Source organism: Streptopelia decaocto, assembly GCF_964273445.1.
Source record: "Streptopelia decaocto genome assembly, chromosome: 3".
Classification (NCBI taxonomy): domain Eukaryota; kingdom Metazoa; phylum Chordata; class Aves; order Columbiformes; family Columbidae; genus Streptopelia; species Streptopelia decaocto.
The window spans coordinates 79,779,181-79,796,796 of record NC_138656.1 but is presented as its reverse complement, the minus strand read 5'-3'; the positions used below and the strand labels follow the sequence as shown (position 1 = coordinate 79,796,796).

The window sequence follows — 17,616 nt, the reverse complement described above, 5'->3', positions numbered from 1 at the left end:
TTACGTATCTGCTATTTCTTGACTGAAGGATTTCTTTTTTCTTTTCTACAGAAGTCTTTTCAGTGACTTTTTATTAAGCTTTGTATTTCTAGGCTTGTTATCCTAGTAGTTCCAGCTCTCTGCTCTTCCTTTTGTTATGCACACAAAGAGACACTCCAAGAAATTAAGCACTGGTTTCTCTCAACTGTGATTTTGTTTTCTCAGAGGAGTGTGAAATTTGAGAGGTTTAGGGATTGTTATTTTTGCTGGTTTTACAATATATACATCTAAAATATATATTCTATTTAAAATATGCTTTCAATTTTTGTTGTTTAGTATTTCAGGTTTTAAGGGATTAGAATTTTGTTTCTATTTGTGTGTGTGCATATGTTTAAACTTCTTATAGTATTGTTACAAATTATTCTGAATTTACTTTGTACGGATTTTGCTCTTTTCTCTGTACATGAATAAGAAGCCACTTGGATTTGACTCTTAAAAGTCTTCTATTCCTTTTTTCAGTGTCCAAACTCAGCTAATTTGTTTGCTCCAGCAATACAAAGCGTTTAATGTAAGAGTCCTGTTTCATAATCACCTTCTACCTTACACCTACCAGCCTCTTTCTTTAAAATGCTTAGCACTACCAAGACAAGTCACCTTGAAAAATATTAGTCTTGGTGTGCAATGGGAAAATTATTGGTGCTATGCTTCCATTTTTCCAATTGTCCATTAATTTTGTGCTCATATCCTTACATTCACAAGTGTTCTACATTACATCATTTACTTCAATTGTACTTTTCCCAGATGGAAAATAAGCAAACAACGTTTTTGGAACTCAGTATCTTATCATATGAAGGATTTTTATTCTCTATATACAGACTCTAACCTGAAGCTTTGAGTCACTGGTGCTCTTTTATGAAAGCTAGAGCAGTGAGGAGGTCTGCTCAGTCATCTAAACAACAACCAGCAGAACCTTGATGAGGACTCCTGGCCATCATGAGTCCCGTTGGCCAATACTTAGTCACTTCTTTATTCAGAATAGTCAAGAAATCTAATTTAGTTGGCTGGATTTTTAAACCAAAGTCCATCCTTCTACCCTGTTAGGGGAAAAAAAAAACCAGGGGTCTTATTTGCAAAGAATATGTACGTATTTCCAAAAAATAGTCCTATAAATCATCACCTCTCTTCTCCACTTTCTGACTGCATTCCTAAATAGCATTCTCCCTTTCAGCAACAGAGCAGATTGCAACAGATTTAAGCACTTCAGTTGCTCCCTTTTCTCTCTAGGGCAGTTTTTGTCTCTCTGGCAACTACTATCCATAGCAGTTACGACTTTGCAAATTGAAGAAAGAACATAGACCTGCATCCTAAAAAAAACAGCTACATCAGTAGAGATCTCAAACCCAGAGGCATTATGTTTCTTAAGCAAAAGGTGCTAGGCAGGCAGAGAAGTGAAATGTTAAGTAGAGATCAGATTATGAGGATTTTATGGTATTTTTAGAGGCCTCTCAGGCTTGCTTTCTTGGCTACAGAGCTGTCTCAGGAGTTATGCTGCCACTGGCAGAATCCCCTAGATCTATGCAGTTGTATCTGCAAAAAAAGCAGCATCAAATCCCAATTAAAATTTTTGAGCTTGCCTATGCAGCAAGATTCAGCAGAGTAACTGCTGCACACAATCTCTAACCATATCTACACAAACAGCTGGTGCTTAGAGCTCCAAAAGTCTTGCTTTGCCACAGAAGTAATGTCCCATATAGCAACTATTCACTATTATAGGTAGGTGTCGTCTGCTCTTTCCTGATTCTGATTTGTCTGCTTTCCAAGGAGAGGTCTTTTATCACTGTATTAGGGAAATATATCATGGGGAAAAAGCCAGAAGTAACTGTGATTCTGGAATGTGGAGTCGAGCACACATGGACAGTAAGCCCATGATTCTTCTTCTGCCACTTCATGCTCCATCTCTGCTTGGCTTAGCTCACACCTTTTTCACAGCTACTGTGAGTTAACTAGGGCTTTCAGGTGGGCTGGTGGCCATCACAAACACAGAGCTTGCGCAGGTATATTCTTCATATTTCAGCTGGTTGGCTGCAGTTTTACAAGCCAGCCGCAAAGCTACTGAAAAGCCTTTTCTGCAGTCCTGGCAGAATCGGAGAGAACAGCAGTTTTCTGTCCCAAACCCACATGGAAAGAAGGGAGAAATAAACTAATTGCTTCTGGAGCAGCTTTTCTTTGATCAGCTTCATTTGCTGCAGAGCTATTCAGGGCTTTTGAAAGAAGTGTTGATTGGCTTGTGCTGCATGGCTAGAATGAGCTTTATCTTCAGGAAGATAAAAAGCACTTTCCTGACAAGGTAGATAAAGTTTGCCACTAAGCTACGGTACTGAAGAACTCCCTTTTTTGTAGCCAGCAGTGTGGAAAGCCACCAGCCCTTTCACAGAATGCTATCAGTCATAAACTAGCTGTGATGTGGACAAGTCTTCGTGGAAGTTAAGGTAAAAAAGGTCCTGTCTCTGCATGTTACCAACGCTGGCAATGCCGCTGAGGTTTCTGATAGCTTTGCATGCATGCATTTTCCAGTTGTGCCAGGGAAGGAATAGTGTGTATTCATGCTCCTTCTGAAACAAACCTAAAAACTCATAATTAGAAAGTGATACAGCTGCAGTGAGAAGTGGGGTGTCCTGACACTAATGCCAGATTGTCTGGAAAAGCTCCATGTGGACAGGATTTTGGGGTAATTTCACTTATTTTTTTTGCATGTGTGTCAGTGGGAGCGGAGATAGGGTCTCTCCAGTATGAAATGATGCTGTAGCCATTTCCCTCTGTTATTCTGAGAGTCTCCACATCCCTGGCTAATGCCTTTGGATTGCAGAAAGGAACCACTGAGCTGTTGCCTAAGCAGCTGGAGAGTGACAGTATGTGACTGCCCTGGGGAGAAGGAGAGGATAGATGACAATCACAGGGGAAGGCTGGGGGTTGCTGAGCCATAGCAGCATACTGTGTGTTGCACAGCAATTGGGAGAAGGGAGCTGAGAATAGGGTTTTCCTCAGCAAGGCCTGAGGGAACAAGATTCAGAGATTCTCAAAAAAGCAGCATTATCCCAGCTAGCAATTGACAGGAAGATTTATGTTTTGCCTTGGAAAATAGGGACTTTTGTTGTTGTCCACGTGATTTTTCAGTTTCCTTCATATTTTCACTGTGTATAGTATGGCTATTTCATAGTTTGCAAGATAAGTTTCCAGATAGACTTTTTTACTCATTTTTTTTCAGCAATTCTTTGCAGTTTTATACTGCAGCTTGTGCTTTTATTAGGTACATTTTACAAGAACTTGTGTTAAATATTATCACTGAGCACAACACTGGAAAGAATCAAGTGAGGCCATCTAGCCCAGCCCCAGGACCTGGCAGCAGAATCTAATCCCTCACTGCTGACTGATGGTTGTCTAACCTGTTCTTAACAGTCTCTGGTGGTAGGTTCAGCATCATCCCTAAACAATGTATCTTAATGGCTACCCATCCTCGGAGTGCTCTTTGATCATTTTTCTAAAACTGTTCAACATAAAAATCACCACTGTCGAATAAAATTATTCTACACTGTTCTCAAAGTGCAAAACAAAACTGAAACCTGAGGAACTGAGCAAATAACCCGAAAACAAAGAAGGTGGAGAGGGGAAGAAAAAGAATGTTGCAAACAATAGAGTAAAAATATGCAGTCTGAGATTAGCAGCTCATTCAACTTTCAGTCTTTAACTGTGTGCAGCTCTGTTGAGCCTTTTCATACTGGGCTGCTTTCAGAAATCTGTGGGACAGGCGAGAAAAGGCATGGAAGCAAGCCCACGTTTAGATAGCGTGGGGAAAAAATCCACCATTCCGATTGCAGCCAGAGGAGGAATAATTGGGAGAGGTGAGAGTTAATTCCAATAAAAAGAAGCATTCTTCAATCTCAGGGAGCTAAAGCAAAAGCAGTTTGAGACACGTCCACACAGCAGTGACTTGGAGATAAGAAGTCACACTCACACTATCCTGAGGCAGTCAGTTTTCTTTTAATACTTCAGGTGAAAAAGCTCCAACTAATTACAAGTGTGGTCTGAAAAAACACAGCTCTTAGCATAAATGCAGATATTTCACGGCTGAGGCTGGTGAAACATGCCAGAGGACAGAGAAAGCAATTTCAAATGAGCCTTCTTTCTAACAATAACAGTTGTTTGCCTGTGATCCCTATCAGTTCCCACTGCATTCCACTGTCCTTCTAACAGTCCCAGAGTATCCACCTAGCTAGCTGTTTGCTTTTAAATGGGCAAACCTCTGATTGCCTCCCCATCCTTCTGCTCCTCAATCTTGGTAAGTCCTCTGTGCCAGAAATTCCCACTCTGACCCCAGAAGTGATCTTCAGAGACTATCTTGAGGTCCTAAGTATTTCTTCTTGAGTCATCCTGAGACCAACTGATGATGAAGATGAGAGTTAGCCTCAAACACTTAAGAATTACAAGATCAGAAAAGTAAAGGTGATTTTTTTTTATTCATTATTCAGTTTCTATGTTTTAAAAAAATCTTTGCTCCATCTTAATTTTAAAATACTGTCTTTTTCCTTTAGAAAAAGTAATGCAAGTTATACCTCTGCAAGCAGTGATATATTTTGGGCTACTGGCAAAGCCTTGAGGGTATACCTGAGAAACTAGTATAAAAATATACCAGGGAAACAAGCATTGATATTATTGATCAAAAAGGTTACATTTTCTCCCTCCTGCAGTGTTACATAACCAGAAAAGAAAAAAATAAAAAGTCTATCCCTTCTGAAATGATTGAGAAGTGACTGCTGTAATGAAGCCATGACAAAACAGTTTTCATAAAATTCCATTTTATTTCTTAATGAACACATTGCATTCACAAAATAGATATAATTTTGCAAGCCTTGCCTAGTGTTCTTGGGGTTAACATTGCTGGTACCCTGTTACTACCTCCGTGTTTGCGTTGCTACTAAATGGAGTTGCTTGCTGATGGAATGCCAAAGTTTGCACTTTAAAAGGAGCCTTGCTAAATTTTGTACTGAGAAAAATAGTCTAGTACTGATGAAATACTATACTTTCAACTTGGAAAAAAAAAAAAAGCACCTAGAAAACACTTACTATGCTACAACACTCTGAAATGTACTTTATAATAAAACTATCAAAAGTACCGAATTCTTCCAGTTGGCTAAAGTCTCAGTAAACTCATTTCTTTGACAAAGTTTTCTTTTTAGAGTCTGGCATGCCAGAGACTGATGGGGGAGGGGATCTGCAAAAAGGAAATTTGTTATTCTGTGGTAAAAGGAAAACCATGAAAGAGGAAGAGTGAACTAAGGTTACTTGGCAGGATGTCTTGTAGCAAATGTCTCCTTAGCTCACCTTTATAGTGAGAATCACAGCAGGAGATTAATGATTATCTCAGGCACAAAAGGGAAGAAGGAAATAAATAAATATGGAAAAGACATTTTGGAGAATGTTAGAAAAAAATATTCTATGAATTCTAGTGGACAAACAAAAAACTGCAGCCTATATTTCCTAGCATTATGGACAAGCTACTTTTCAAGAAAATAGTATTTGTCAACAGGTGTTTACCACATCTTCACTCTTCTGTTGTCTGACTAACAGTGCTTGGTCCCAAAAGCCATGAAAGCAGAGTTTCCTGGTCCATTCCCCAGGTTCCTCAATTTGCTTTATGAAGCACAGAAGCTATTGCATCTGAGGCTAGCACTACATCCTGAAAAAGTACTGCTATTCCCATTGCATGTCTTAATAATTATTACTGGAGTTAACACAAAATGGAACAGAGAAATAGAATTCCCTGACAAAATCCTGTCCCACTCCTTAGGGTATAAGTAAGTGGTATTTTTAGGAGTCTGCTCAAGTCTCCGGTTTCCTTGCATGCCTCTCATTTCAGGTTTTAATGGGTCTTACTTTCACAACCCTTTTCCACCATCCCATTAGCAGTAGCTTCAAAGTGATGCATGTCAGTGATGCCTATATATCTAATGGATGTATGAGTCTGCATCGCAAATAGATAGTTCTCTGAATCCAAAGGATGGAAAACTAAAAAACACTGTCTTGACTGCAGGCTAGTGTTTTGGTGAAGGCAAAATCTAAGAAACATGATCTCAGATCAGAAGAGAGCACATGAGTTCACAGCGCAGCAAAACAATGCAAAGAAACAGTTCATGAAGGGATCAAATAAGTAAATTCACCTGTTTAGTGATGTGAGATGTTAATATTGGTACTCTGAGCAGCACAAACCACAAGGGTTTATCCTTGCATTGCCACTACAATTCAAAAGCTTCCTACACAAATGCAACACCATAGACACACTAGAATTTCAAGCAGAGAACAGAATACATAATATCTGGTCATTTCCTATGTAGCAAGAATTGCCATGTGATGATACAGTTTTTTTATTAGTTAGCAGAAGAGCTTAGTGTAAAATAATCCTTATCAGAGAAGCTTGCGTCACTTGGCCTTTAAATGGAGGGTGACTAAGTTACAGGGCACGATGTTAAGGTCCTTTTCTGATTTCTCATCCATTTCAACTCCTAGAAAATGAACAGAATAGATACCTTTTCCAACCTATTGTTCAAACTCAGCTCACTCTATCCATTCAGTGAAAAGCTATACCTGTTCTGTGTGTTGGTTTCAATAGCACAGAAGCGAAGAACAGGGTTACATGAAGATCAGCTCAGCCTCTTGATTTTCCTCGAGTTTCATCTCCTAGAGCTGCTCATCCTAACTCCCATCTTCCTCAGACTTTTACTGTGGTAAGGCAGGGAAGCAGCCTTCTGCTCTTATGGGTTATAACCTCCCCTCTAGATATATTTTCTAGCAAAAATCAACATAGGCTAAAAAAATCCAATGTGATGTTGCTGTAAAACCACCTATTTTTTTCAGAGGAATTTAAACTGATGAGGATGAGCAGAAAAGCCATGGACACTGCAGTTCCTCCCCTTTTCTCTGTTCAGGTTCATTTTGCTGAAAGCAGAGATAACCTGCTAAACTATGTTCAAAAGAAAGGGGCTGAAACAAAAGAGTCAGACTCAACATACTACTATATTTTACCTAACTATATTGAGTCTCCTTGCCCAGGTGTTGGCAGGGGGGCTCTGCAAGCTGGTCTCTGTGAGGAAAGGCCAGGGCTGCAAGTGCCAGACACATTTGGTTCCAGCTGGCCCCAAATGACCCACCAAAGGCATTGGCTGAGGCCAGCAGCCAAGATGGTGGCTCCTCTGGGAAAGTGTATTTAAGAAACGCACAGGCAGTGAAGAATGAGGAAAAAAACAAAAGAAAAGAAAAGTGTGTGAAAAACAACCCTGTGAGCATCAAGATCAGAAATGGAGGATGGGAAGAGGTGCTCTAGGCACTGGAACAGAGAACCCTGCAGCTCATGGAGGACCACAGTGGGGCAGATACCCACACTGCAGCCCAGGGAGGACCCCATGCCAGAGCAGAAGGCTATGACCTGAAGGAACTGCAGCCCATGGAGAGCAGAGGTTTTTTCCTGAAGGATGTGTATCCCATGGAAAGGACTCATGCTGAAGCAGGGGAAAAGTGTAAGAAGGAAGGAAGGAGGATCTGAGAGGAATTGTTGTGGACTGACTGCATGCCTGCATTCCCTATTCCTCTGCACCACTCAGAAGCAGGGAGGAGGTGAGGGAGTTGGGAATGAAGGAAAAAGTTGAGCCTGGGAAGAAGTTAGGGGAAGGAGGTATTATTTTAACTTTTGTATTTGTTCCTCACTACCCTCATCTACTTTAACTGGCATTAAATAGCATTAATTTTCCCCAAGGTGAATCTGGCTTGCCTGTGATAGTAATTGGTGAGTGATCTCCCTGTCCTTACCTCAACCCATGAGATTTTCATCTTATTTTCTCTCCCTGACCTGCTGAGGAGGAGGAGTGAGAGAGCAGCTGGGTGGGTGTCTGCCAGCCAGACAAGGTTAACCCACAGCAATAACTAAAACCAGAATTAAGACCATCTGCCTTCCCAAAACAGGGGAGACATTATGGCAAATACATTTTTCCTCAAGATATATAATGTTGGAGTAAATCTAAGCATGATGTTCCCCCTTTTACCTTCATTCAGAAATGAATGTGAAAACATTTTTGTTGTAACTGTAGTGCTACACTCACACATCAGTTTTTACACTCACAAAGCAGCAATGTTATGTTGCGTTAATGGACCCCTAAATCAGATTCTAGGATTCTGAATTTGACTACTTATTTCACAGGTTAGAGGAGATGAGATATGAAACTGGCTTAAAAGGCCCAAAATGCTTTCTGTGATTCTGATTCTATTTATTATATTTTGAAGTATGTATTTAGGGGCGTGATTTTTATAAAACATGTTTGTGGAGCTAACTAGTAAAGGTAACAGAAACTCAAATAATTGAAAAATATGCAGAAAAAGAAAGCCAGACAAATTTTGTAGTCATTGAAATGCACTACAGAATTGCCTTTCTACAGTAGGCTAGTATATTAATAACATTTGGTTTTGGTGACTAACTTCCACTCCTGTTCCCCTTGTATGTCATAGTGCTCTTTACATGATTAACTGTTTTCATGTTTAGAACACCTCTGAGTTCTAGGGCTACGTTCAGGAGCAAAGGTTGGCGATAAGCAACCCCTCACTTTGCTAGGCTTCACAAGAACCATGTGGAAGAGAAGCTCTGGAAAGAGAGTTATCACTTCTCTCAGGAAGAGATAACCAGAGGACAAAGGAAGCTATATGAGCTCCTCAACCTTTTTTCCCCATGGAAAAAAATGGCATCTCACAAAGATGAAACATATCGCTACTTTTCCTAATTTCTAACACAACACTGTGGCATAAAAACATAACGAAATATTTAAAGACATCTTTTTACTCATTTTTCTTCATGTGGGAACTATGTGAGGCTGCATATGGGAACAAAGGAGCTGAGAACCTCAATTACTGTTTTCCTTCCCTATTTTAGGAGTCCTCTGGAGAAGGTATGAATGTCCATGCCCATGTAGCCATCAGGCATGAATTAGTTTTCTAACAGTCCTATTGATTACGTAATTAAAGTTCCGGTCCCTTCATTTTTGTTCTTCTAATCCTATATCCTCCATACCTCTGTACACACAAATATGAATGGACCCAATCTGCAGCATGTTATCCCTCACACAGACACAAAGACAGAATCAAAGGGTAATTTTGTATGTCTTGTGTCTCTCTTAAACTCTTGGCATAGGTTCTAAGCAAAAAGACTTCTCAAGATATATACTGACTTATATCTAGTATGAGATGCATTAAAATCCTCCTTTTAATTTATGTCAATTAGCTTTTAATGTGTAGAGGAGAAATATTGTCACTTTGTAATGAATAGCATGCAAGAACCCACATCCTCTTCACTCAAAGGAAATTTCTGAGGTTACAGCTCAGTGAAATTGAAGTTCTATCAATTTTGATGCCTGATGTCTGATTGCTTTAATAGGACATAAGTACGTAATTTAATACCTGGTGTTATTTTCTCTCTTTCTCTTCCTCTCTTTTTTCTCAGAACAAATTATGACATCGACATCTAAAGGAATTTTCCGGCCATTTTTTATTATCTTCATTGTTCTTGGTTGTTTCATGGCATTTATATTAATTTATATCAAACCAACAAACAGCTGGATCTCTGGTCCTATAGAATCAGCCAGCTCAGTTTTGAAAATGAAGAGCTTCTTTTCTTCTAAAACTGATAATCTTAATGAGACTACTATTTTGATCTGGGTTTGGCCATTTGGTCAGACATTCGATCTAACATCCTGCCAAACGATGTTCAATATCCATGGGTGCCATCTGACTATTGACCGCTCACTATATAACAGATCCCATGCTGTTCTCATCCATCACAGGGACATTAGCTGGGATCTGACTAATTTACCTCAGCAAGCCAGGCCACCATTCCAGAAGTGGATTTGGATGAATTTGGAGTCTCCAACCCATACTCCACAAAAGAGTGGCATTGAACACCTCTTTAACCTGACCCTGACTTATCGGCGTGATTCAGACATTCAGGTGCCTTATGGCTTCATGATGGTCGGCACAGGTTCCTTTACATTTGAAGTGCCAAGTAAGGAAAACTTGGTCTGTTGGGTTGTAAGTAACTGGAACCCTGAGCACGCTCGAGTCAAGTATTACAATGAGCTTAGCAAATATATTGAAATCCATACCTATGGACAAGCCTTTGGAGACTACGTCAATGATAAAAATTTGATTCCAACTATCTCCACTTGCAAATTCTACCTTTCCTTTGAAAATTCAATCCACAAAGATTACATTACTGAGAAACTTTATAATGCTCTTCTGGCCGGATCAGTACCAGTTGTATTGGGCCCTTCCAGAGAAAACTATGAGAATTACATTCCAGCAGACTCTTTCATACATGTGGAAGATTTTCTCTCCCCAAGAGAGCTGGCAGAATATCTTCTGATGCTTGACAAAAACAACAAGATGTACCTTAGTTATTTCAACTGGAAGAAGGATTTCTCAGTGCATCTTCCTAGGTTCTGGGAATCACATGCATGTCTTGCTTGTGATCATGTGAAAAGACACCAGGAATACAAGTCTATTGGAAATTTAGAAAAATGGTTTTGGAATTAATTTATGTGTGTGTACGTGTGTGCACTTTTTTGAAGAAGCCAGAAGAAACTTCAGTCCAAGTGGAGAGGAAAGGAAAAGAGAAAAAAAAAAAAAGAAAAAGAAAAAGGAAAAGAGAACCTTGTGTCACGGTTTTATCGGTTCTCCTCTCTTGGCTATCCTATTTATATTTTATAAGAGATTTTAAGAGATCATCAGAAGTCATCAATACTCAGTTTTAAATTATACTGTACATACTAATTATGTGCACTGAAGAATATTTGATTGTTTACTATAATTTTTAAACAAGATTTTCCACTTTTTCTGTGAAATATGTCCCAGTCTTACACTTAAGGTAGCCATTTTAACACTTCTCTTTTTTTATTTTTAACATTACATTTAATTTTAACCTATTTGGAAAATGAGGACACAAATTTTAAATGCCAGAGAGAATTTTAAGAACATAATTTGCTGTTCCAGGCTGAAATGTGTGGAATATTTCAAAAAGCATTAAAGTTTTTCTATGGTTCATCTTACATTTTAAGAACACAGTAAAGTTCAATACTTATCATTATTTCAGTGTGACCAATTGCACCCCTTTTTAAGGGTGATGAATCTAGAAATATAATTTTTAAAAGGTATTACAATAGTAGACAGTTTTTGTTTCTAAAAAGATGTTTCTAACAAATAGCTCCATCAAGTTACTTTAGGAATATTTCTGTTCTTACCCTCTGAAGAGTAAAGAAATCAGACAGAGAGAAGATGAACAGCCTTAGTGACAAAGCCCAGGTTCATCCAATCTTTGAGAGTATTTAAAGGCAGCATATCCTTAAGACTCGTTGTGTCTCAAGTATGGTTTACCTGAACCAGGGCTGTAAGTGGTGTTATACAGAGATAAACAGATTCTAACATAGGCATTTAATTACATCAGCCTCATGCACTGAATTCAGCTGGGATTTAGAAATAGCTTGTTGCAAAATTTTAGCAATTTCTCTCATATAATTTCTTCAATAATTGTGAATTTATTGCCAATTCTGTAAAGATCTGTTGAACTTTAATTGTAGCAGAACAACTTGCTGTTATGGCTCATGAATTTGGGGGGGGAAAGAAAAGTTTATTCTGTGAAAGAAATATGCTGAAATTCAGTAAACAAGTTGTCAGGCTGACATATTCAACAATTCAACTCAATTAGATGATGAGTTGGTTTTTTTAAAAAATATTTTATGTGACAGGCATAAACAAATGCAGTCTGAAGAGCACCAGTTGCTATCAATATTTGAATATATAAATAAGTTCCTAAGTATTAAATTTGCTCTGATAACAAATACATAAATGTGATGATTGTCATGATTGTTTAAAATGTCTGCTTTTAACATTTGTCATTTGATTTTATTATTTTTTTCTTTCAGCTAAAACTTAAATACCTGATTGCTATGTATATTCATATGTACAAAGTTGGCTTATATGACATAAATGTATGGATATTTTGGTATCAAATGAAAGTCAATTAGCTCGCTTTTTCAGGTCAAAACCTTACAAATCATACCCTCTACTGAAAAAAAAAAACTGGAAATACTTCGGCTTATGTGATATATGAGACCCTGATCAAGCAAAATTGTTGATCAAGTACTTAAGATCAAAATTTCAGACAACAACGTTGCTGAAGTAAGAGAATAAGAGAGTTAAACAATGATAAACATTTAGTAAAAGATAAGGTGACTTGTCAGATTTATTTTTTTTTTTTACCCCAGGCTGGAACAGAAATACAGAAGGCTGTAAAAGTAATGAAGTTATATTTCTAAAACAGGAAACTCCACAGAAAGTTCATGCTCTCCTTATGACTTCAAAAGCTGTTTTCTTATCCAGATATTTATTTATATTATTTATTGCTGTATTTAAAGGCTACTTTGCAATATACTGTGAACCTCCTAAATTCACCAGCATTACAGTATGAAACAAGATGAGCTTACCTTGCAAATTCATGCAATATAATGAAATGCAGTCTTCTAAAAGCAAAGCACTGACATGGATATAATGTGAGCAGTATTTCTATCATTTTGAAGGCAAGTGGCTATTGCCTACAGTTTGTCCTATAGGACATCATGCCTTTTGTTTTCAGGAAGGCTGCGAAATTCTCAGTCACTGAATATGTCACTACTTTGGCTGGATAATCTGATTCCATTGATGCTGGAATTTGGAAGTTCTTTGCATTGATCTCAGTGGAAGTACATTCACCCCTTGGTGAATGTGCACAGTTTTCATTCCTCATTTCAGATAGTGAGAATTGTGCTGTGTTTTACGAGGTCTTATGTCAAATCAGACTGGTTTCTTGGCATAAAGACAGCCTATAAATTGCTATATTAATAACAAGTAAGCACAATAATAAGATATATGACCTGTAACTACAAATATCAGTCTGTGTATACACAGGAATGTTTTGAGATATATGCTAAATTTTAAAGCTGTAAGTAATGTAATACCTCTGTGAACACTGAATCCAGCCAGCATGGCTAATCTTGTGCTGAATTTTAAGAAATGTGAAGGTCTTTTGATGGAACTGGAAAGAGAATTGTTCTCTTCACAGAAACTCCACAAAAGGCCTATACACTTTGCATTCTGGATATGTTGCTAAAATTGTTTCAAATATTTGAAAAAAAAAAAAAAAAGAAAAAAAAAGGAGAAGATAAATCTAATCCAGATTGAAATGACCAAGAATCAAAGAATCATGACCAAATCCTATACAAAAGACATGACCCTAATGCGTCACTTCTTGAAGAGTGTGGGCTTGGAACATAAGTGAGCCAACCATTTCATGAAGATTTCAAGGTTGTCTGTAGGTATTAAGCCTTAAGCAGTTCTGGATGTAAAGAGCTTTGCAGACAGAAGATGAAGCATCTTCAGGCATGTTCAGCCAATGTGGTAAACGATGTAAAGCAATGGATGTAAAACATCTGGACTCCATGCATGCATAAAGGCAGTGTACCCAGACCTACACATCTAACTCACACAAGATTGATTCCAGTCTATGTATAACATAAAGCATTGTGATGTCAGTGAGTTACCCTACATGAACAGCATGCATAAAGGGACTCAAATAGCAAATCACTGTGAAGGAGAATGGATAAAACCAATTAATTATGAAAGTATAAATTACATGGAATTAGTTAAAATAGAGAACAAGGTGTGAATTCTTTACAGAGAGAGTGGTCAGGCATTGGAATGGCCTGCCCAGGGAGGTGGTGGACTCGCCGTCCCTGGAGGTTTTTAAACTGAGATTGGACATGGCACTTAGTGCCATGATCTAATAAACGGACTAGAGTTGGACCAAGGGTTGGACTTGATGATCTCTGAGGTCTTTTCCAACCCAGTCGATTCTGTGATTCTGTGATTCTGTGATTAGTGCCTTGGTACCTCTGGCAAAAGAATATACTTGTACTAGAAAGATGAGAAATCACAGAATCTTAGGGATTGGAAGGGACCTCGAAAGATCATCTAGTCCAATCCCCCTGCCGGAGTAGGAACACTTAGATGAGGAATGTGTCCAGGTGGGTTTTGAATGTCTCCAGAGTAGGAGACTCTACAACCTCCCTGGGCAGCCTGTTCCAGTGTTCAGGCACCCTCACTGTGAAGAAGTTTCTTCTCATATTTAAGTGGAACCTCCTGTGTTCCAGTTTGTACCCATTGTCCCTTGTCCTATCACTGGTTGTCACCAAGAAGAGCCTGGCTCCATTCTCATGACACTCACCCTTTACATATTCATAAACATTAATAAGGTCTCCTCCAAGTTAAAGAGCCCCGGCTCCCTCAGCCTTTCCTCATAAGTGAGATGCTCCACTCCCTTAATCATCTTTGTTGCCCTGCGCTGGACTCTCTCCAGCAGTTCCCTGTCGTTCTGGAACTGAGGGGCCCAGAACTGGACACAATATTCCAGATGTGGTCTCACCAGGGCAGAGTAGAGGGAAGGAGAACCTCTCTCCACCTACTAACCACCCCCCTTCTAATATACCCCAGGATGCCATTGGCCTTCCTGGCCACAAGGGCACAGTGCTGGCTCATGGTCATCCTGCTGTCCACCAGGACCCCCACATCCCTTTCCCCTACGCTGCTCTCTAACAGGTCGTTCCCCAACTTATACTGGAATCTGGGGTTGTTCCTGCCCAGATACAAGACTCTACACTTTCTCTTGCTGTATTTCATTAAATTTTCCCTGCCCAACTCTCCAGCCTCTCCAGGTCTCGCTGGATGGCAGCGCAGCCTTCTGGTGTGTCAGCCACTCCTCCCAGCTTGGTGTCATCAGCAAACTTGCTGATAGTGCACTCTATTCCCTCATCCAAGTCATTGATGAATATATTGAATAGTACTGGTCCCAGTACTGACCCTTGAAGCACTCCACTAGATACAGGCCTCCAGCTAGACTCTGCCCCATTGACTACAACTGTCTGGCTTCTTTCCTTCAGCCAGTTCACAGTCCACCTCACTACCCAATCATCCAGTCCACACTTCCAAATCTTCACATCTTTCACACCACATCTTACTATTTTCTCAACAATTGTATTTCAGGCATTCAGTTTATTGTATTTGCCAGTCCACAATAATCTGGCACGTGCACTTGCCACAAGCTAAATTGTCAGTCACTGAAGACAAAGAGTAATCATTATTCTTAATTTTACAATGGCTTCTTTTTTATGTTTTTAGCCTCTCTGTTATGCACTGAGCTACCAGCATTGCTGCCTTTCTCAGTGTGGAAAATAAGACCCAAACCAGATAAAATACTAACTGCAGGTGTATTGCTACCCCACTGAATGTGAACAGACATCAGACAAAACTGGCAGCAGATCCTTTTAAAGTAGAGTTGTAATTTTATTTCACAGACACTCAATGACCACAGCAGCTCTTGCTCAGTGTAAGATCTCCATTCCTTAGCAAATCCTGGTTGCCCGTTTCTTTGAATACCTCTTGCCATCCGAGGTGTCTGTATTCTCAATGAACAAGCAGCTTGAGCAAGACCCGCAGAATGTGCGAGACACAACCAGCAACATATTTGTCTTTCAAGAAAAAGATCAAATAAAATGAAAGTTGGACTGAGACAGCATGAATGTGGGGATTTGTAGAGTTCATGCAGGCTGAGCAAGATACAGGAAATTGGCACTACTGAACACAGTAAACACATACTTACTGTTTCTAGTTTGTTTCTCAAACTGGGCTTTAAAAAAAATAAACATAAGTAATTTTCTCACATCTGTAATCAAGAAAGCTTCAGTTAAATAAACAAAAACTGTTGCTGATCTTTCAAGTATGGGACTCCCATTAACCTTCTATAATCTCTTTTATTAGATAAAAAATAACATTCAGGGGGAGGAGTGAAGTCTGTCAGTAAGATAATCATATTTCTTATCTAACTTCAAAAATCTATTCTTATTTTTTCTTTATTGATTTTGAAACAAATCTTCACTTCCTCTGGCAACAATACTTCCTGGACTTGATTCAAGAAAGACCTTAAGCACATGCATATGACCATGAGATTCGAGCACGTGCTTACATTTAAGAGCATCTTAAATGTTTTAATGCATTGGAGCTTCAAACAGTATGCTTTTACTGCCTTTGGGAATCATACTACTGAGGACAGTCTATAATCAAACAGAGGTCATTTTGTGTGGCCTCTTTTGCACCACGTGTCCATCCTGTGAGTGGACTGGCTGCTCCACACTGAAAACTGTTTGCACTAATTCTGGCATAGTGTTCATCCATTACACCTTGGCTCTACTCTTCTGCTCCAGCGTACTGTACGTGCCACCATTGCCTCATGCCCCCACTCAGCTTGGCACCCACCACACAGCCTGCCTGTGCTGTGCGAGGGGAGTGAACTTGTATGTGGTGTAAGGAGGGGAGAGGAGCTGAGGCTTGCTGAGATTTTGAGGGCTGTTTTAGGAATAAAGCATAAAACCTGGTCCGTGTGTGCATCCTTTTAATCTGGACTGAGTGTGTCCTAGGGAGGGTCAGTCTCAGCTATCCCTGATTTTCCTCTTGAATGAAAATATTTGGTTTAATCTAGATGAGACTCTGTGAGCAAACAACTGTGTGTGCAAAGTGGGAACAAGAGATGTGTCTGTGCAGGCTGACAAGGAGGCTTCTGATCTAGTTAAACCTAATGGTGAAAGTTAATCAAATACTTTAAATGTTTCCTTGGTCAAAACTAGTACATTATTCCAAAGAGAGTCCAGAGGAAATATTTGTTTATCTACCAGTTGGTGGGTTTTTTCATTAATATTGGCAGAGAGTTCTGTTTTGTTTGTTTTCAATATAAGTGATTTTTAAATGTTAGAAATCAATCAATATGATTCATACAAAATAGTTATTTCAGCTTCATCTTTCACTCCTTACTCAGCCAAATCTTCCATCGGAGTGAGCCGGTGATTTGGGAAATTCCCATACAAGTAGTACAGGAATGAACCTAGAGTGGAATGGCTGGGGTAAAAACCAACCTTCTTATTCATGGATGTTTACCTTCTAATATTTGAAGAACTAGTTCTAGTACCATAGGCAATTCTACCTTCAGAGGATCAGTGTAAAATTTGTACTGGTTAGGTATATTCATAAAAGGTAAAGAAATGCCAAGAAATTTATTAAATAAACCATTCAGTAGTAATTTTAATTCATGGCACAAATGCCACAGAGTGATACAGATGATAAAATCATAAACTCATGAGAAATAATTAGGCCTAGAGACATCACCCTGCAGTTTTCATATAGGAAAAAGTCACTTCATTACTCTACTGGAAAGGTAATTACTTGAGAATCTTTTATGTCACCATATTCTCTACGCAATTAACTGAAACCAACAGTCTCTGTGCAGTGAACAGTTAAGAGATTTACTCATGTGGCAGAAAGCCTTTCACCTCCAGGTTAATAGCCTGAATTATGAGTAGGTTGGTCCAGATCGCTGTCTGGCAACCTCTGGTAGATGACTTGGTGACCACAGTCAGGGTTCTCATTCCTGCTTTCAGCCAAGGAGGCAAAGAACTGACCTGAGACTCACCT

The 17,616-nt window shown here is 39.1% G+C and overlaps 1 protein-coding gene across 1 annotated transcript in view; it reads left to right on the top strand.

The window, feature by feature from the left end:
- The window catches only part of FUT9 (fucosyltransferase 9), a gene marked incomplete at its 3' end in the record, with an annotated part of 101,333 nt that extends 90,731 nt beyond the window's left edge, over positions 1-10,602 (top strand). The window contains exon 2 of the mRNA XM_082047193.1: positions 9,515-10,602. Coding sequence (XP_081903319.1) covers positions 9,523-10,602 — 1,080 coding nt within the window. The 5' untranslated portion in view covers positions 9,515-9,522. The remainder of the gene's footprint in view (positions 1-9,514) is intronic.
- Between the last annotated feature and the right edge of the window lie 7,014 nt (positions 10,603-17,616).